The sequence below is a fragment of the Antechinus flavipes genome, chromosome 5 (assembly GCF_016432865.1).
Source record: "Antechinus flavipes isolate AdamAnt ecotype Samford, QLD, Australia chromosome 5, AdamAnt_v2, whole genome shotgun sequence".
In the NCBI taxonomy this organism is placed as follows: domain Eukaryota; kingdom Metazoa; phylum Chordata; class Mammalia; order Dasyuromorphia; family Dasyuridae; genus Antechinus; species Antechinus flavipes.
Genome location: NC_067402.1, coordinates 209,232,457 through 209,254,531, shown reverse-complemented (window position 1 = coordinate 209,254,531; position 22,075 = coordinate 209,232,457). Strand labels below are relative to the sequence as shown.

General features: G+C 34.0%; 1 protein-coding gene across 1 annotated transcript in view; it reads left to right on the top strand.

Moving 5' to 3' along the window:
* Positions 1 to 14,984, top strand: part of MSRB3 (methionine sulfoxide reductase B3) — a 233,819-nt gene extending 218,835 nt beyond the window's left edge. Inside the window, exons 6-7 of the mRNA XM_051962055.1 lie at positions 4,905 to 4,962; positions 14,040 to 14,984. Of these exons, the coding sequence (XP_051818015.1) occupies positions 4,905 to 4,958 (54 nt within the window). The 3' untranslated portion in view covers positions 4,959 to 4,962; positions 14,040 to 14,984. The remainder of the gene's footprint in view (positions 1 to 4,904; positions 4,963 to 14,039) is intronic.
* The last annotated feature ends 7,091 nt before the right edge of the window (positions 14,985 to 22,075 follow it).

Genomic DNA, 22,075 nt, shown 5'->3' with positions numbered 1-22,075 from the left:
CCAGAAGTCTCTAGTTTGCCTTTTCAACTTAAATAATTTATCATCAGTGAGGTAGCTGACCTTGATATTGTGTACATGCATTTATTGAAAGCATTTGACAACATTGATGACATTGTTTTAAAAAGCATGGGAAGTCATTAGATTTGGCAATCAAAAGATCACTGATAACTTTGAAAGGAACGGTTTCAATTGAATGAATTGGTCAGAAGACAGATTTCAGAAGGCTTAGAAGAGTTTCTATGTTAGCTGAGAAAGGGAAGAAAGATATAAGATGATAGTTGGTAGATTTGGTAGGATCTAGTGAGAAGACATTTTTTTATTAGGATGGGGGTCTTTGCCATGATTTTAGGCAACAGAAGAGAAATCAATATCTAGGGAAATATTTAGAATACAGGGGAGGAAGGGAAATGATGGTAGGATTTTGGTAGCAGTTTGTTGAAGAAGATGAAGTCAAAGAAATGTGTAGAAGGTGTGACCTTGGCAAGCAGAAGGGGCTATCTTATCAACACATCCTTTAATGAAAAATGAGTCAACTGAAGAATGATTTCAGAAATATGAGTGAGAGAAGGAAGAACATAGAAGAGGGAGCTTACATCAAATGATGAAATATGAGGTGAGATCTTTAGCAGAGAGGGTTGGGAGAGAAAATGGCTTTGGGGGCTTCAGGAGAGAAGATAAGGATAGAAACAGCTATTAGGATGAATGGGATTAGAAATCCATGATGGAAGAGAAAAATTGCTTTTCTGCATAATTTCTCCTGTTCTCCATACAGGTTGACATTTCCACCTTTATTTTCTTTCTTTTTTATTTTATCTTTTTTTTTTGCTCACTTTTAAAACTTTATTCTTTTTTTCCCTTTCATCTCTCTACATCCCCCCAAAAGGGTACAGTTAATCACAGATATATTTATATATGCATATATACATATACACATATACTCAAACACTACATATACTCAAACACATATACACACACATTTACCATATGTAAACATGCATCTAAAACAATATTAGTATGACTAACATATGATGTAGATTTCTCTTTTGATTGAATCTTTAAGTTTGACTTTGTCTAAGATCAACGATTACCAGCAGTACTTTTTTTCCCTAATACTATTCCTGATCCTTGTTGTAGTATTTGTGTATATATTTTTTTCTTTTCTATCCCTGCTATTTTTTCTGCTTTAATTCTACTTCTTAACTTGCCTTGCTATTACTTAATCTCTTCCCACTGATGGATTCCTCCCTTGTCTTTTTCTCCCACCCTTTGCTTTCCCCTCCCCTCTTTGCTCTTCCTTTATTTCTATATAGATTTTAAAGGTTATTGTATTTTTCATGGCATATGTGTAATGTTACCTATTTAACCCATTCCTGATGTGATTAGGTTTTCAGAACTATGAGCCCTTTATCCCCCTCTAATGTCTCTATTCTTCCTCTTTCCTCATTTGTATAACACACTTAATATTTTAACCATTTTACTTTTTTAGAGTCAGATTATACTCAACTTTGCCCCAATCTTTCTTTTGAGCTACCCAATTATTGATGTCAATCTTAAACACATGATATACATTTTCCTGTAAAAAAACACAAGTTGTCCATGTTAAGTTCCTTGAAATTAATCTTTAATATTGACTCTTATATGTTAAATTTTCTATTGAGTTCATATTTGATTAAAAGTCCTGAAAATCTGTAAGTTCATTGAATGTCCATTTGTTTTCATTCAATACTATGGATAGTTTTGCTGGCTATGATATTTTTGGTCTCAGGCCTCGTTCTTTTGATAGCCAGTATATATGACTCCAGGATCTGCAGCCTTTTATTGTGGCTATTGGTAAGTTCTGTACAATTCTGATTGCAGGTCCAGCATATTTGAATTGTTTTTTTCCTTGTTTCTTGAAAAATTTTCTCTTTGATGTAGGGGTTTTGAAATTTGGCATTTTCTTTTGTGTTTTCCACAAAGTATCTCTTTGAGGTGATGATCAGTGGATTTTTTCTATTTCCTCTTTCCCCTCATGTTCCACCACTCCAGGACAATTTTCTTGGGGAATAATCCACAATAATGCGTCAAGGCTCTTTTTTTAGTCATGGCTTTCAGATAGTCCAATTATTCTTATATTTTCTTGATCTGTTCCACAGATATGTTGTTTTTCTTATATTTCTCATTCTGTTCTATTTGTTTTCATTCTTTATATTCTGTTTTGTTATTTCTTGGTCTCTTATAGCTTCACTGGCTTCCTCTTGTCCAATTCTAATTTTCAAAGAGTTATTTTCATCTTTAAGCATCTGTATCTTCCTTTCTCGTTGGTTAACTTTTCTTTCTTTCTTTCTTTCTTTTTGGTTATACATGTACATTTATTTATTTATGCATATTTCCCTATGAATCACGTTGGGAGAGAAAAATCAGCAAAAAAGACAAAAAACATAAGAAAAAATAAAACAGAAGAAAAAATTTAAAAACATAGCAGGTATTGATTTACATTCATCTCCATCATTTTCTCTCTGGATGCAAATGGCATTTTCCATTCAACATTTATTAGGATTCTGAACTGCTGAGAAAAACCTAGTCTGTCAAAGTTGATCATTGCACAATTTTGCTGTTGCTGTGTATAAAGTATTCCTAATCCTGCTTGTTTCACTAACCATCAATTCATGTAAATCTTTCCAGGCCTTCCTAAAATCAATTTATTCATCATTTTTATATAACAATAATAATCCATTACTTTCATATACCATAACTCATTTAGCCATTCTCTAGTTGATGAGCATCTACTCATTTTCCAATTTTTGTCACCAGAAAAAGAGCTACTAGAAACATTTTTGCACATGTGGTCCTTTCCCCTCTTTTATGATACCTTTGGGATACAGACCCAATGGTGTCACTGCTGAATCAAAGGATATGCATAATTTTGTAGCTCTTTGGGCATAGTAGTTGGTTAACTTTTTTTTTTTCATAATCTTGTTTTTCTTGGATGGCTTTTTATTTTTATTATTTAGTTTTTCCTCAATGTCTCTCATTTGATTTTTAAAAATTTTGAGTTCTTCCATATTTTCGCTCCAGGCAGGGAGTTATTTAATGTTATTTATTGGGGTAGAAGAAGCTTTTTTTTTTTTTAACTTAAATGTCCTCCTCTGAAGAAGAATCCTGGTCTTCCCTGTTTCCATAGTAAATTTCTATGGTTGGAGACTTTTTTTTTTCCATGTCTTTCTTTCTTTTCTTTTCTTTTTTTCTTTTTTTTTAATGAGAAGTATAAGAATAAGCACTTCTAATCATGGTATGGGGGGATAGTGCTCCTTCCTTCATTTCACTCTCCCCTCTAACTGGAACCCTAAACTGAAAACTCCCTGCTCCTGCAAGTGCCTACAGTCAGCAGCATCCCTGTCCCCTTGCCTCTGCATTCTTGTATGCTGACTTCTTACCCAGTGCTGCCTCTCAGCAGCAGAGTTGGGCTTGATATTCCTAATTAGCCGAGGTCCCCTCAGTCTTCCCAAACTCAGACCCCAATTCCATACCCAATTGAAGATGTGAAAGTTTATATGGTTCCTATGGAGGCTACAGCCAAACCCAGTTAGTCCCAGGGCTCCCTATTTGGTGTTTCTGCCTAGTAAACCTAGAGGGTTTGCACTTCTGCACTGGTTAATGCCAGCCAGGTCTTTCTTTGGATCTTCTTGGTTTGTATTTTTTGATCTTTCACCAGTCTATGTTTGCCCTGAAGCACAAATTTGTTGTGGAAGAAGTCTGGAGAGTATGAACTTTACCAACCTGCTCGACCATCTTTCCAGAATCCTCAAACTTCCACCTTTGTTTTCTTGAATTACTTGTCAGATTTTACATCTCAACTCTAAACACCTGGCTAAAACTTTTAGAGCCAATTATTACCTTTTAATAACCTGATAACTAATTTCCTTAGTCTCAACAATTTCAGTCATATTCATCTTTCTCCCAAACTTGCACCCATTTCCAATATCTTTTTCCCCATTTCTTTTTAATATGTTTATTTTAATTTTTCTTTTCTCCCCTTTATTTAATATTTTCCCCAGTTAGATTCAAAACAATATTTTTACATTAATTTTTTTAATTTTTGAATTCTAGGTTCTACAATTAAGAAACTATATGTGAAGTTGCGCAAAACATTTCCATAAAAGTCAAGTTGTAAAAGAAAACATAGTTCTCCCACCTTAATGAAAATAAAAACCCTTAAAAATTAAGTTAAAAAGAAAGAGATCGAGAAAGAGAGAATGCTTCAATTTGTATTCAGACACAATCAGTTCCTTCTCTGAGTATAGATAAGATTTTTCATCATAAGTCCTTCAGAATAGTCATGGATGAGCACAGTACTGAGAATAGCAAAGTCACTTAGATTTGGTCATCACAAAACATTGCTAATACTTTGTATACAGTACATCCAACTTCTTACCTATTTCATTAATCTAGTCCTTTTTAAATCACTTATATGATTGCCTTCTCATTATTCACTCAAGGCCTTTTCTTTTCTCTTGTTTCTTTTCCTCCAACTTTCTTCCACAGAGGCCAGAAGTAAAATAGTTATTTTACTATTTATTATGTCACCTACCAGTCATACATATGTAGATAACATCACTTACACCACTTATTACCTAGAAGTCATGATTGGCAATATGGTACTAATACCTGTCACTGCTCTTTGCATTACCAGTAGTTTTGATTTTTCAGAGGTCCCAGTGCAGTGTATGCCTAATATATTAAAATCCCCAGACATATGAAGCTGAAGATTGCAATATCAACCTATAAATATTAATGGAATCTATTAAAGTACCTATTAAACTCAGGTCTGATAGCTGCTAATAATTAAAGGAAATATAGATTGTCAGAATTTTGAACTAGAAGAAATCTTTGCAATCACCTAACTCTATTTCTTCATTTTATAGATGAGAAAATTAAGACCTTCTCCAAAGTTTAAGTACCATGGCCAGATTATATAAGTGGGTAAGCATTCAAGATTCTAAATTACACGTTCTCTCTCCAAATCCATTTACGTTGAACAAGCTTCCATTCTCTCTATATGTGTCTGTCTCTGTCTTTCTATTTCCCTCTAACTCTCCTTCTCTTTTTCCCTTCCTCCTCTTCTCCCCTCATATCCTTCCCTCCTGTTTCTTCCCTTCCCTCCCCCATTTGTAAAGCTTTGGAATTATATTGGACTAGAATATGAAAACACAGATATAAAATATGAACAAAACAATCGGCATTTCAATAAGTAATATTTATTAAATAAAGGCATGAAGAAATTAGACTACATTTAAGATTTCTATTTAGTAAAATTATACTATCATTACATTGCAGAACTTCACTTATAAAGTTACTTTAACTCAAAAGAATAATTTTGTCAAAATGACTTCATTTTGCTTAGGGTTCAATAGAATAAAAAAAGAATTGAGAAATAGAAAGATGGGAATTTGGGAAAAGAAAGTGCAATCCTTTGACCAAATGCATAGAAAGTGTTATGAAGCCAGATGGAATTTAATATATTTCTGAACAATTAGAAAGATGGGAGAGGCAAAATTCCTTCCATCGTAGTGAAAGTTGCTGTCCAATGAAGGTGGGAAATCTTTGGAAGAAACACATAGGAAATAGTATAGAACAGAGGGCAGTACAGAAGAAAAAGAAATGATTCAGAAAATGATTCATTAGAGGAAATAGATTAAGTACCTCAAACACCTATTAGTTCTATATCTTGGGCAAGTCAGTTAACTTCAGTTTCCTCACAGATAAAAAAAAAAATTATAATAGTGCCTACCTACCTACCCACCTACCTACCTTTGAAACGATGATCAAGTGAAATAATGTTAAAGGCACTTTCCAGACTTCAAAATATCCTCTAAATGCTAGCTATTATCTAGAAAAGAAAAATGGAGCTCTAATGAAATTCAGTGAAAATAAGTACAACAATTCTTATTTTAAAAATACCAATATATTATTTGTGGGGCTGCTTCCCTGATTGTGTGACTCATATACAAACTGAGGACAAATCATTCAAAAGGCATCATGTATTTGAGGATCAGTTTTTCAGAGAATAGATCAAGCCTTACTTCTCTCTTCTTTTCTCCTTCAGCCCTTACACAAAGCAGTCCTGAGGTTCTACCTAGAATCTCATGTTCTGCTGGGTTCCAAATTAGTGAAAGGGTAATCAGCAGTGGTCAGCAGCCTCCCCAAGTAGGGTTAAGGTGGATTTGTAGTTTCCCTTGACAACAAGCCAAAGTTTTTGACAAGATGTGGGAGTAAAGGAGAGATAAAAAATGGAAAGTAATGAAAATATAGCAAAATAAAAAGAGAGGAAATGGAGGAGAAAAAGAAGAAAAAACAAACATTTGACAGATTTTTGTACTTCAGTTCAGATGACACTAAGTGGCACTAAATGCCAAGGTTGTTCAACCTTACTATGGAAAAGAATTCTCAACATTATTTGTGTCATTGTTCCCTTTGGAAGCCTGTTGAAACTTGGTGGATTCCTTTTCAGAATAAGGCTTTTAACATACACAAAGGAAACCAATTATGTCGAAATATAGTTATAGAAACACTTTTTAAAAGAGTTCAATTAAGCACACATTATAAACAAAGACTGTTCCATAAAAGACTAGAAACAAAAATCACAAGGAGGAATATAATGAATTATAGGAAACAAAAATAAAAGAACTAAAAACCTTTAGCCTAGTCAAGCAGTCAATTGTGAATCTAGGTGGTAAGAGAGAACATGTTAAACCACTGATATTTGCTGAAAAGGGAAGGTACTGAAAAGGGAAGAATAGTATCTCCTCTAAAATGAAACACATTATCATTCTCTTCCCAATATTTCTTAGAACTTCACCTTTGCACTTAACACATCTTGCCTTTTGTTACAATTAGGTATACATGTCTCATACTCCCTATTTGATTATAAATTCCCCTGAGGACCAAGGCTACATTTTATTTTATTTTTGTTTTCTCAGGGATAATCAAATGCCTTGAACAAAATAAGTTTCCTATTTGTTACTCAGGGAGGTCCATTGATACATGTGATGTAGCCCCTCAAGGGAAATAATAGCAGCCTTATCACTTGGGACAATTAAAACTTTGCTAGCCAAATGCTTAAAGTTGTTTCACAGGCTCCAGAATTATCCAGTCCTTCCTACATTAGAGATTTTAAAGAATAGCAGAGCCAGCTGTCCTACTATGGCAGTTCTGGTACAAAGGAATAATGAAAACCTATTCAGGTACCTTCCAAATGAATGATTTTACTTTCTCCTTGAAGGAGTTCACTGGTAAGTTTTTAACAACTGGCTAAGTGTTTAACAACTAATTTTCAAAAAAAAAAAGTATCAGGACACTTGAACTGATATTGTTAGTATTTTCTCCATCACTTTCTCAAGTGTACACAATCAACAAAATAATAAAATTAGGCCTTGGTTTGAAGTGTTTGCCAATTTCTTAGGTTTAAATATTCAAACTGAAAATTTAACAACTATCTTTTAAAAGTTCCAAGTTGGCTCAAGCACACTCCTGATAAGATATCATAGTTAGTGAGTTTGAGGTATCTTCTTCATATTTCTCTAGTCCTCTAGTCTGGTCTTTATATTCACTCTCATATAGAAATGAAAGAAATAAATAGATTCCCTCATTCAATTCTATTTTTTTAAGACTACATTCAATCTTGGGTTTGTAATTCACTTTTGTAACTGGGGGTTTATCAAGTAGATATTGTGAAACACACTTGGAAAAGCTCTGTGTGGAAAATTACCAATATATGCTAATCCATGAAGTATAAGCAATGTGTGATGAATTTCTCCTGACCATATGAGTTAAAATAGGCATTCTTACATTATGCCTTTCACTTAGCTTGACCTCTCACTGCTCCTTTTCTACTGCCTGAATCTTTCCTCCTAAATAATCATCTGTATTTCTCTATGCTTTGCTTATTGCCTTAGGATTTCAAATTATCTTTGGCATCTTGCCCCAGGGTGACCATTTGTTTTCCACATGTGGTCATCTTAGTAGTAGTAGTATGCTGTGAGGTGGTGCTTTAATTCTGAATATCTGGCTGCAACCCAGTATTTCAGGTTTTGTAGGTGTTTCCTTTATGTACCTTCAGAATCAGTGGCTTATATTGATATAACTGACACATGATCCTGATCAACTGTAGAAGGTTAAGGTCTCAAGGTCACTTATTGCCCTCTGGTAGATTTTGTTTGGTTCAGAACTCATCACGAAACTTCACTTTTCAGCTTTTCCATAGGATATGTTGATCCTTATATTTGTCCTCTCCTTTTTGGTTGATTGATGAGCTATTAGATAATGTGTACCCCATAGTGTGATACCTCAAAAAACTTAACAGCTATTTGATGCCAATCAAAATAGAAACTTCTCTGGTGCAAGCTAAGCTCTCACAAGAAAAATATCTTTCACTTTCTTTGCAATCTTTCAGACTATTCATTTGACTTATGTGTATATGATTTATATTCAGAAATTATTGACCAATCAAAGGAGAAATCTACATATTTTCAGCCTATCATTTTCTTCAGAAGAACTAATTCCCATCCATTTCTGTTCCTTCTGTTATTCATCTGGTCTCACGTCTCTTTAAAGTTCAACTCAAGCATCATTTTCTCTATGAAGCTTTGCTTTATTCTTGAACCACAATGACACTTTGCCATTCTCCTATATGCTATCATATCCTATCTTATACTACGAGATTTTATCATTCTTATTAAAGACTTCAGAAGATCAGAAATTTTTTCTTATTCTTTTCTGTATCATTTAGAACCCAGAAAATAGCTTGCATATAGCAAGTAATCAATGATTTTGTTAGAATGGATGAAGATTAAGCACTTTATCTTTATATACTATTTTTTCTCTCACTTCCTTTCATCCTTTAACTTTTGCCTGAGATGCCACCCTCATATCAAATGGCTGTTTTTTAATAAGTCAAGATTAACTTATTAATTAATCAATTAATTAATTGATTACAATTAATCAAATAGGATTTGATTAATCCTATCAAATAGGAACTTCCTCAAGTCATTTCCTTCATTTATTAGAGTCTGTTGGGAAAAGAGTCAGTGAAAAATGAAGAACTACCTACTAAGAAGCAGAAATTATCAAAGGACTGGTAAGACAAGAACTTCTAAACTGTTTTATACTATTTGCAAGGTAATAATACTATGTCAGTATTAAATTTTTTACATTTTTTCTGTTTTTTTTCAAAACTTATAAAAGAAGTAAACCAAGTTTTTGATTTAAATGATGGTGTATTCATCTAATTTTTACAAGTAAGTTTATGATAGTTTCTATAATATCCTAGTTGTTCAGTCTTTTTTTCATATCTGACTCTGTGATTCTGTGAACCACAATGTCCATGGCATCTCTCTCTCTCTCTCTCTCTCTCTCTCTCTCTCTCTCTCTCTCCTCCCTCTCTCTTTCTTCTTTCCTTATTTCTTTTTTCAACATCTTTTCTATAGATTTTGAATTCCAAATTTTTCTTCTTTTCTTTCTCCTCTCCATCCTATCCAAGAGAGCAAATAATCTGATACAGCAATCTGATACAGGTTATACATGTGCAATCATGTTACACATCTTTCCACATTAGTCATGTTGTGAAAGAAGATACAGAACAAAAGAGGAAAACATAGGGTTTTCCTTTCAAAGATATTGGACTGGTTTGCTAATTCCTTGTTCAGTGAATTATGGTAAACAGAACTTAAGTCACTTGCCTGGGATCACACAGCTTTTTAAGTGTCTGAGGTCAAATTTGAACTCAGATCTTCCTGCCTCCAGGCCCAGAGCTCTTTCTAATACTATGAATCAGAGGGAAAAAATACTGGAAAACTGCTAAAAGGGCATGAAATATATAAAAGGCATACTGGGCAATTGCTAACGGGGTCCAAACAGCTTCTTTCTTCTGGAAGCTGAGGAATATTAAAAGAAATAAAATGATGGAGACTTTAGTAGGAATCAATGTGACTGAGATATGAGCCCTCTTGGGGGAGGGGAGGGTGGAAAGGAGGTCTAGTCACTGGTGAGAATTATCCCCTGTGAGCTCTGCTATGAATCATACTGGTTTTCCTCAACTTTTAAACAAACTTATTCCTGTTTTCAGTTTTGTGAGTCAATGTCCTTCTAAGAGGAATTGATGACTACACCAGAAGGAGTGTAAGATGTAGATGTTTCCAAGTCTTCTGGTTGGGAGCAAAGTTAAGTTAAGAAGTTCTCTGAAAGTATATCTAGGTACGTTATATTAAGAGGCGATAGCTAACTTAAGAATTACAGCATTTCCTTTCACTCCTTCCAATTCATTTGCTGTGGCTAATTATTTACTATATTCTTTGAATTCTACAATTGTTTCTTACATATGTCTCCTTTCTTGCTACTGTTGACACCCTAAGATAGACTTTCATTCCTGAACATTTGTAATAATTTCCTTACTTTAACTCAACCTTCGTATATTTTTGTCTAACTCATTTTCTTCATGTAGAGATCTGGTCAGGTCACTTCTCTGTTAAAAGTCTTCTGTGTCTACATTTTGCTTCCCAAAAAGAATTTAATCTTTGCCTGGAATTTAAGGTCTTCTACAATCTGATACCTTTTAAATTTCATTTCAATCTATAAGCTAGAATGATGGCCCAAATCTAAGAATTTGAAATCACAATTCTACATTTAGGCTAAAACATTAATGACATAAGCATAACATAGAAAAATTTCAGTTAGAAAATAAATTCTATGAAAATATTCTGGTGATTTTAGATGTTTATAAATGAGGCAATAGTGTGCCTTGGAAAGAACAATAACAGAAAATGTGAATACAATGATAGTTAACAGAACAAGGAGAAGCTAAGTATGCAGTGGTTAGAGCTGCTATTCAGGAATCAAAAGGACCTTAGTTCAAATTCAGTCTCAGACACTTGCTAGCTTGTGACCCTGGGCAAGAGACTTGACCCTATTTGCCTCAGTTTCCTCATCTATAAAATGAGCAAGAGAAGGAAATGACAAACCAATCTAGTATTTTTGCTAAGAAAAAAACTTAAATGGGGTCACAAGGAGTTGGACATGACTAAAAAACAACTAGTTGGGGGTAGCTGGGCAGTTGAATAAATTGTTAGGTCTAAAGTCAGAAAGACTCCTCTTCCTGAGTTCAAATTTAACCTCATACACTTACGAGCTGTGTGACCCTGGGTGCAGAAAGTTGGACAAATTGAAAAATGACTTAAAAACAAAAACATGAAGAATTCTTAAGTAGTAGAGCCAAAATTTGAACCCACATTAATTATCTAAGTACAAAGCCGGAGTTCTTTATTAGAACTTTCTGACTTCTGACTCAGAATTATGTCTTTAAATACATAAAATTAAATACTCAGGATCACAAAAGCAAACAAGGAAGAGAACATGTGAACAAAATCATCCATACTTAAGGGAAAGGAGAATGATTTTAATGAATGATTTTATTATATTGAAATACAATTATCAAAATTATGTTAAATTTACATTGACATACAGTTATCAAAGTATTTTTAAAAAATAAATTGAAGACTTCAGTGACCTAATACTATTCCTACTTTTCTTATGTGGATTCATGTCATCTAACCTTTTAAGACAATAAATTCCTTTTTTGAGAAAAAAAGGCTATGTCACCAATTTTTTATGTTTCTGTAACATTGTTCATGTTGTAAAGGCTGAAGAAATATTTGAGGAACAAATGCTTATGAGTATGCTAATTGTTTTAAAGAATAAATTCTGTTCTGGGACTCTAATACACTATTGGTGGAGTTATGAACTATTCAGGAGAGCAATTTGGGATATGATATGATATGAAGGAGAACAAGAGGACTATAAAACTGTAAGTATCTTTTGATCCAGTAAGACCATTCACTAGTAGTGAGTCTATAACATAAAGACATTTTTTTAAAAGAACAAAGGACTGACTTATCTGTACAAAAATATTTATAGCAGCTCTTTTTGTGGTGGCTAAGAATTAGAAATTGAGGAAATGCCCATCAATTGAGGAATGGCTGAACAAATTGTGGTATATGAATGTAATGAAATACTATTGTTCTATAAGAAATGGTATACAGGCAGATTTCAGAAAAAGCAGGAAAGATTTATGTGAACTGGTACTGAGTGAGTAGAAGCAGGAGAACAGTGTACATAGCAACAGCAATATTGTATAATGAAGAATTGTAAATGACAGTTATTCTCAGCAATACAATGATCCAAGACAATTCCAAAGTACTCATGAAGAAACGTGCTCTCTCCCTCCAGAAAAAGAACTGATGTTGTCTGAATACAGATCAAAGCATACTTCCTTCTTTTCCTTCCTTCCTTCCTTCCTTCCTTCCTTCCTTCCTTCCTTCCTTCCTTCCTTCTTTCCTTCCTTCCTTCCTTCCTTCCTTCCTTCCTTCCTTCCTTCCTTCCTCCTTCCTTCCTTCCTTCCTTCCTTCCTTCCTTCCTTCCTTCCTTCCTTCCTTCTTCCTTCCTTCTTCCTTCCTTCCTTCCTTCCTTCCTTTCCTTGCTTCCTTCCTTCCTTCCTTCCTTCCTTCCTTCCTTCCTTCCTTCCTTCCTTTCCTTGCTTCCTTCTCTTCCTTCCTTCCTTCCTTCCTTTTTCCTTCCTTCCTTCCTTCCTTCCTTCCTTCCTTCCTTCCTTCCTTCCTTCCTTCCTTCCTTCCCTTCCTTCCTTCCTTCCTTTTTTCCCCTTCCCTTTTTTCTTTCTTTCTTTCTTTTTTCCTTCCTTCCTTTCTTTCTTCCTTTTTCTTTTCTTTCTATCTTCTTATACAAAATAAATAATATAGTAATGTTTTACATGATAGCACATGTATAATATATCAAATTGCTTACCATCTCAAGGAAGGGATAGAATCTGGAAGTCAAAATTAAAAATTAAATAAATATTAAAAATTAAACATTATTAAAATTTTAAAAACAATAAATTTGATTCTAGAATTAGGTCAACTGTTAGAAAAAAAACTTCTTAGAAAATAAAAGATTATCCTATTTCCTAAAAACAAAAGATTCAAGTGACAGACATTTCAGACTACAACAATAGGATACTTTCTTTTCCTTCTTCTGTGCCTCAGATAGACATTTATTTTTCTTAGTGTAATTGTTTTAGTTCTATGATTTTTCAAAGAGGAAAGAGTTCAAGGTTTGCAGGGGAAGAGAAAATGGTCTATTCTATGTATTTTTTTTAAAAAGCCAACAACAACAGAGAAAAGTGTGTGCCATTAATATTCTCATATTACCATGACTTAAGTAATAAAGTTCTCCATTCCTCTGCCTTAAAAAGTAGACTCCTGTGGAAATGAACATTTATACAAATGAGGCATGTGCATATTTGTGCCAGTAATGAGAATTTTTCTCTTGGGCTCTAGAAATCATTTTTCAGTGAAAGCTTGCTCTCAGCACCCTCACTGTAAAATAAACTTTACAAAGCATTACAAAAATCATCTGACCAATTTTTAACATTATGTCATTCTTTGGGGGGTATGTGATCTTATGGTATGGAGACTATAGAATGATCTCAATTGCTGCAAAAATGCTTTTGAGTGATTTCTAAGCACATAGCATCAAATGGCATCCAGTTTATGGTGCAAAGGGAACTTAAGTAGCACAAATGACTATAAATAGACTTTTGCTCCTTACTAAATTGTACTGAGATAATCAGGTCATTGAATGAGTTCCCTCTTTTACTGTCCTTTAGCAGTTCTGCATTTTTCCCTCTTATCTTCATTGCCTGACTCTTCCTTCACTCTTGTTCAGAGAAAATACTGTCCCTCATTCTGGCCAAGGTATACCCTTCCGCTTCCTTCCTTCCTTCCTTCCTTCCTTCCTTCCTTCCTTCCTTCCTTCCTTCCTTCCTTCCTTCCTTCTTTCCCTTCCTTCTTTCCTTCTTTCTTCCTTCCTTCCTTCCTTCCTTCCTTCCTTCCTTTCTACCTTCCTTCTTTTCTTTTTTTCTTTCTGTCTTCTTATACAAAATGAATAATATGGTAATATTTTACATGATGGTACATGTAAAACCACTTAAGGTTTTGTTCTATCTCTCCTAGAACCTTCTGTTAATTTATTTCCTCCCATATTTTGATGGAAGTGGATTTCTTTGACAAAGAGACCTGAGTTTCAATTGATAAATGACGGACAAAAGCAGCTACACCCAAAGAAAGAACACTGGGAAACGAATGTGAACTATCTGCATTTTTGTTTTTCTTCCCAGGTTATTTATACCTTCTGAATCCAATTCTCCCTGTGCAACAAGAGAACTGTTCGGTTCTGCAAACATATATTGTATCTAGGATATACTGCAACATATCCAACATATAAAGGACTGCTTGCCATCTAGGGGAGGGGGTGGAGGGAGGGAGGGAAAAAAATCGGAACAGAAACGAGTGTCAATATAAAGTAACTATTAAATAAGTAACTATTAAATAAAAATTAAAAAATAAATAAATAAACACAGCCAGAAAAAAAAATAATTTATTTCCTCCTTTCTCTTTTGCATCTTTGAGCTCTCTCCTCTCCGTTGCCTCCTTTTCTTCTGTCTATAAACATATTTAGGAATACTCTATCTTAAATTTTCAATAGTATTTTATTTTTCTAAATACATGTAAAGATAGTTTTAAATATTCATTTTTCAAATTTTCCTCTTTTTTCCTTACCACCCTCTTCCCCAAGACAGCAAATGATATGATATAGATTAAATGTGTGCAATTCTTTTCAGCATATTTCCATATTTGTCATGTTGTACAAGAAAAAACAGTTCAAAGGGGAAAAAACTACGAAAAGGAAAAAACAAATAAAAAACAACAATAGCAACAAAAGATGAATATACTATTGTTTGAATCACATTGATTCTTCATAGTTCTCTCTCTGGATGTAAATGACATTTTCCATCCCAAGCCTATTGAAACCTCCTTTGAATCACTGCATTGTTGAGAAGAGCCAAGTCCATCACAGTTGGATCCCCTATCTTAAAAATATAGCCTACTACCTTCTCATATAATCATCCTCCATCTTTTCTTTTTTCAATGGAATTTTTCAAAATAGCAGCAGTAGCCTTTCCAAACAAACAATAAATAAGAAAAAGTACTTTATATTTGCTACCTTTACTTCTACCTACTCACTCCTTAAACTCTTGTGGTCTCTTTGCTGCCTTTACTCATCCCTCAGTTGAAACTGTGTTTTTAAAAGTTATTTCTTAATCACTGCATCTAGTGATTTTTTTCAATGTTTCACCTTTTGCCTGCATTTGATGACGTGAATCAGGTCCTTTGAAATTCTTTCCTTCTTCAGCTTCAATGATACTACATTACAATATGATGATTTCCTCTTCTTATGTTGTTGGTTACCACTTCTATGTCTTTTCTTTTTCTTTTCTTTTCTTTTCTTTTTCTTTCCTTTCCTTTCCTTTTTTTTTTTTTTTGACAGTTTCTTCCTCCTCCTCCTCTCTCTACTCCTTAGAATATTGATATTTGGTCTATAACCCTCAAATATGACATATATATGTATATATATAGTAGCAAAGAAAAAAAAAGAACAAATGCCAATCCATTCCCCAAATACTGTAAGATAATATTAAATTAGAAACTCTCCACTCTTAGCTTCTCACTCCTCTTTCCCTTTGATTGGAGAATGAGAACCATGGAGAGCTTCCCCAGATTCTACATTTAAGGAGGGCATCCAGGATAACCGAATCAGAAATTGATTGATTTTTTTGTTGATTGTTTAGATTTAAGAAAGTATTGGATAAAAAGTTGATCATGCAGAATGAAGTTATCAAGTATTATGTAAATTGTGCATTTTGTTTCCTTCAAAGAACTGATTATTGAACATTCATCAACGTACAAGTATAACATTTTCCTTTTTTTGTGCTTGAAGAAATGCTCCTCTTTAATGTTAAATTTGAACTAAAAAAATAAAATTAATCAAAAATAAATTCAACCAATTCCTCAAGGCCCAACTTAAAGGCTTTTATGAAAATCCCTAATCCTTTTGTTGTCATTTAGCCATTCAGTTGTGTCTGACTTTTTGTGATCCCATGAACCATAATACAGAATTGTCCAAGTTGATGTTCATTGTTTCCATCATACTATCTAATCATCTCATCCTCTGTTATTCCTTTTGTCTTTTGCCTTCAGTCTTTTCCAGCTTCAGGTCTTTACAATGAGTTCTGTCTTCTCATTATGTGGCCAAAGTAGTTCACTTCAGTATTTGACTTTCCAGGGAATGGCTTGAATTAATTCTTTAAGTAGTGATTGATTTGATCTCCTTACTTTCCAAGGGACTCTCAAAAGTCTTCTCCAGCATCACAATTCAGAAGTATTAATTCTGTGGCATTCAGGTTTTTTGTTTTTGTTTTTTTTTTTTTTTATAGTTCAGCTTTCACAGCCATACAGTGTTAGTGGAAAAATATAGCTTTGACTATACAGACCTTTATTGGCAAGGTAATATCTCTGCTTCTTTGTGTACTGTCCAGATTTGTCATAGTTTTTCTTCCAAGGAACAAACATTTTTTTTACTATCATCTGTGTCTGCAGATCTTTGAGCCCCAAAATATAAAATCTGACACTGCTTCCATTTCTTCTCCCTCTATTTGCCAGGAAGTGATGGTACCAATTTCTAAAATCTTGGATTTTTGATACTGAGCTTCAAACTAGTTTTACACTTTCCTTTTTATCCTTATCAAAATACTTCTAATTCTTCATTTTTTGCCATGAGAGTTGCATATCTGAAATTGTTATTTCTCCTAGTAACCTTAATGCCTGGCATTTCATATGATGTACTTTGCATATAAGTTCAATAAATAAGGTGATAACATAAAACCTTGTCATTCTTATTTCCCAATCCTAAATCAATTGGTTATTTTATATTTGGTTCCATATTGTGTATATATATATATACACAATATATATATAGTTGCTTCTTGAACTACATAGAAGTTCCTCAGGAGATAAGTGAATAAGTGAAGTGATCTGGTACTCCCATCTGAGGACTTGTCACATTTTGTTGTGATTCACACAATCAAAAGCTTTAGTATAGTCAGTGAAAAGTAGATATTTTTCTGGAGCTTCTTTACCTTCTTGATAATCCAGTGAATGTTGGCAATTTGGTTTCTAGTTCCTCTGACCCTGTGAAAACTACTCTGCTTTTCTGGTAATTCTTGATTCACATTTTACTGTATCCTAGCTTGCAGAATCTTAAGCATAACTTTGCTGATATGTGAAATAAGCACAATCGTTTGGTAAGTTGGACATTCCCTTGGCATTGCCCATGTTTAGATTTGGAATGTAAATTGATCTTTTCCTATTTTTTGAAAGCTTTTTTATTTTCAAAACATATGCACAGATAATTTTTTAACATTGACCCTTGCATAGCCCTGTGTTCTAAATTTTCCCCTCCTTTCCCCCAGATGACAAGCAATCCAATATGTTATACATGATAAAATATATGTTAAATCCAATATATGTAAACATATTTATACAATTATCTTGCTGCAGAATAAAAATCAAATCAAAAAAGAAAGAAAATGAGTAAGAAAACAAAATGCAAGTGAACAACAACAAAAAAAATGAGAATGTTATGTTGTGATCCACACTCAGTTCCCAGTCTTCTCTTTGGGTGTGAGCAAATGAACAAAACAAAGAATTAGAAGAAAACAATAGAATGGGAAAGACAAAAGATCTCTCCAAAAAAATTAGAGATATCAAGAGAAAGTTTCATGCAAAAATAGGCATGATGAAAAACAAAAATGGTAAAAGAATTTAAGAAGAGGCAACAAGAATACGCAAAAGAACTATCACAAGATCATTGGAACTGACCTCTTATTGTTGGAAAGAGTCATGTCCATCAGAATTGAATGTTGTATAATATTGCTGTTGTCATATACAATGATCTGGTTCTGCTCATTTCACTTAGCATGTAAGTCTCTCCAGACCTCTCTGAAATCAACCTGCTGGTTGTTCTTTACAGAACAATAATATTCCACAACATTCTGCAATTTATTCAGCCATTCTCCAACTGAAGGATAGCCACTAAGTTTCCAATTTCTTGCCACTACAAAAAGAACTGCCAAGTATTTTTGCACATGTGGATGCCTTTCCCTCCTTTAAGATATCTTTGGGATGTAGGCCCAATAGAAACACTGCAGGATCGAAGGGTATGCACAGTTTGATAACTTTTTGAGCATTTAATAAACTAGGATCTTTTCCAATCCAATATCCAGTATTGAGGGTTTTTTTAAAAAAAATTTTTGGCATGTGGAGTGTAGCATTTTAAGGATCAACTTTTAGGATTTAAATAGCTCAGTGGAAATTATATATCCTACTAGCTTTATTGTTAATAATGCTTCCTAAGGCTCTCTTGACCTCATTATCTAAGGCCATTATCCACATCATCTAGTTATCAGTAATGTCAAGATATTTCTTATATAGTTCTTTTGCATATTCTTGTTGCCTCTTCTTAAATTCTTTTACCATTTTTGTTTTTCATCATGCCCATTTTTGCATGAAACTTTCTCTTGATATCTATTTTTTTGAGAGATCTTTTGTCTTTCCCATTCTATTGTTTTCTTCTAATTCTTTGTTTTGCTCATTTAAGAAAACTATCTTATCTTTTCTCGCTATTCTCTGGAATCCTGCATTCAGTTGGGTATATCTTTTACTTTTTCCTTTCCCTTATTTCTTCCACTATTTGTAATCCCTACAATCAGACAAATCTCTTCCTCCTTTGAATCACAGATACTTTGTACTTGCAGTACAAATGCATGCATGAGAGAGAAAATGAGAAAGAGAGGGAGAGAGAGAGAAAGAGAGAGAGAGAGAGAGAGAAAGAAGAAGAAGAAGAAGAAGAAGAAGAAGAAGAAGAAGAAGAAGAAGAAGAAGAAGAAGAAGAAGAAGAAGAAGAAGAAGAAGAAGAAGAAGGGGGGGCTGGGAGAGAAGGAGAGAGAGAGGGAGGGAAGCTGGGAGAGAGGGAGAGAGAGAGAGAGAGAGAGCAGAGAGAGGGGAAGGGGAAGAGAGAGAAAGAGAGAGAGAGAGAGATGGGGGGAAGAAGGGAGGGAGGAAGGGAGGGAGAATTATTGAGTTCTCTTTGAATTGTAATGTATTCTGTTTATCTTGCTTTCTTTCCTTCTTTCTCATCTGATGTTGGAAAAAGATTATGGGTATTTTTTGTTACTTGCCTATTTGGTTTTTCAAGAGAAGCGAGGAAAGAAATAAAAAACATACCTATGTTATTTAAAAATCCAAACTTTATCTTTATTAGAGCACTCATCCACAGGGCAAGGATGCTTTAGGGATGAGAAGAGAAACTTGATAACTGTTGCCAAATGTTCTCACATTTTGACCTAACATATAAATGATTGTTTTGGAAAACAATTTGTTGGGAAGAACTGTAACACTGTAGCAGCTCTTTTTGTGATAGCAAAGAATTGAAAAATGAGTAGATGATCATCAATTGGGGAATGGCTGAACAAATTGTGGTATATGGAGTTAATGGAATATTGTTGTTCTATAAAAAATGGTGAACAGGCTGGTTTTGCAAAGACCTGGGAAGATTTACATGAACTGATGCTGAGCAAAGCAAGCAAAACCAGGAATGCATTGTATACAATAACAACAAGAATGTGTAATGATCAACTATGAAAGTCTTAGGTTTTTTCAGCTGTTCAGTGATCTGAAGCAGTCGCAATAGACTTTGGACAGAAAATGCCATCTGTATACAGGAAAAGAACAATGTAAATCATCAACACATGCTTTGTCACTTCTTTTTTCTGCTTTTTAAAAATCTCTCCCCTGCTTTTTCCTTTTTGTTCTGATTTTTCTCTCCCAACATGATTCATAATGCAATGTGTATGTTAAAAATAAATAAAAAATAAAATCAAGAAATTTTTTTAAAAGGACTATAACTCAAGAAAAATATTATTTTAGCTCTGATGAATCCTGTCCCATAAAGGAAATTGTTCCAAGAGGACAAATGAACATAGAAACAAAAAATTTATCCTGAAAAAAACTCATATATATTCTCCTGTCTCACTATTAGAAGGTAAGACATTCATAGAAGTGCAAGAAAGGATAAGGAAGGTGTAGGGCTTATCTACTCTTGTTGGGAAGTTGATAGTTAAATAAAGTTCTGAGTACAAAAAATAAATGGCAAGTCACTTAACTACTATTGCCTCAATTTCCTTATATGAAAAATGAGATTAATAAAAATCTCCCAGAGTGATTGTGCAGATCAAATGAGATATTTATAAAGTGCTTAGCCCAGTGCCTGACACATAATAGTCTTCATATAAATGCATATTCCATTTTTTCCCCTGAAGAACTGGTATAAAAAAGAGGCGATATCTCAGAACTAGGTAGAGATTTTGAGGATTTGGAAATGGAAACATAGGAATAGGGTCAGGCAGATCTGATTTAGAAAGAACTGAGGAAAGCAGTGAGAGGAGAAAGAGAAGGGGAAAATGAGGAAATCCATGAATGCTACAGTCATTTCAGAGCAGAAACAGATTGTTGCCACCCTAATACCAACCAACTCAAGGAGTTTCTGAGAGAAATTCCAAGAATATTCCTTGCCAGTGCTGGTCTATCAATAGACAACAGTAAGATAACTGGCAAATTCTTTACTCATGTTTCCATTGTGCCAAATCTTGCCTCTACCATAAAGAGATCAGGACTATGTATATATCCCTGTACGTATATGTATATAATTTATGTCAGAGAGGTAAATGCTCCCTGAATGTTAAGAAAATTCTCAATGGATGGCTCAGAGTGATTATAACTAGATTCATAATTTTTCTCCTAAATTTCCTAAATCCTAGATAATCATAGGGACCTTGGAGACTATTATATTGTCCATAGTTTAAACATGAGATCTTTATTATAATGAGATATTCCTTGTTTATTAATCCTCTCTCCCATTTTCTCAAGCCTTCCAGTAAGTGGCTTATATAACATGGATCCCATAGCCTTTCAATTTTGGGAATTCTTTGTTTCCTCTGCAGCTTTGTGTGTGTGTGTGTGTGTGTGTGTGTGTGTGTGTGTGTGTGTGTGTGTGATGCTAGAATATTGGAGCTGAAAGAATTATAAAGATCTTTTGCTTCCATTCTCTCATTTTATAGCTAGGGAAATGAAGGCCCAGAGAAAATAAGTGGCATATTGGAAACCAAGCAATAGAAAATTGTACATAAAGGATTTAAACCTTGCTCATTTGATTCATTCTTGTGTTCTTTACCTTGCCTCACCAGGCTTGAGAAATACAGAATTGAAACTGGATAGCTGAGGAATATGAGGTTAAATAAGTCACCCAAACTCACAAGGGTAGGTAGCATAATTGGGATTCATAAATATTTATTAAACATCTAATCTGAGCTATACTCTGTACTAGATGGTAGGGATAGAAATCAGAAAAAGAAAGCAATTCCTGTCCTCAAAGAGCTTACAATCAAGTGGGAACAGGGAGGACATTCCCCAAAAGGAAGCTGAAGTTAAGGGGGTTGGCTTGTCAGAGAGTACCCTGATGTTTATGAAGTAGAAGTAAAGCAGAATTGATGAGAAATGGGATTGTCTAGAAAATTCTAAGCCCTTTATAGAGAAAGACATTGGAAGGAATTTATTGATCTGCCCTCTAATCAATCAGAGGGGAGAAATGATAAGATGTTGAGTATCAAAGTTGAATCAATCTTTATGATAATGAGATTTTGGGTGATGAGCAGAGCTCATCCTGAAAGAGGTGTTATAGTTGTAATATTATTATTATATATTACTAATGTATTATATTATGACAACAGTACTTCTCTAAAAAGCTTTTAGATGACATCAAAGGTCCAGGATACTTTTCTCTCACCCCTGAAATCTAGGGAGTTTGCTAAATTAATGTATGATCACATCACATTCCAACTACATAATGCAAAAAACACAAAAATGTTTTATGGACAGTTCAAATAGAAAAAAACAAGATCTTGTTGTCATGTAACTCTACTACAGTGCTAGCTGAGGGACTTCTGGCTTTGGATTCCTCCCTCATGCTTTACTTTCTCCCTCTGGCCTCACAAAAATTTGCCTAAGAATTAGGAACATATTTTTCTTTTTCAAAA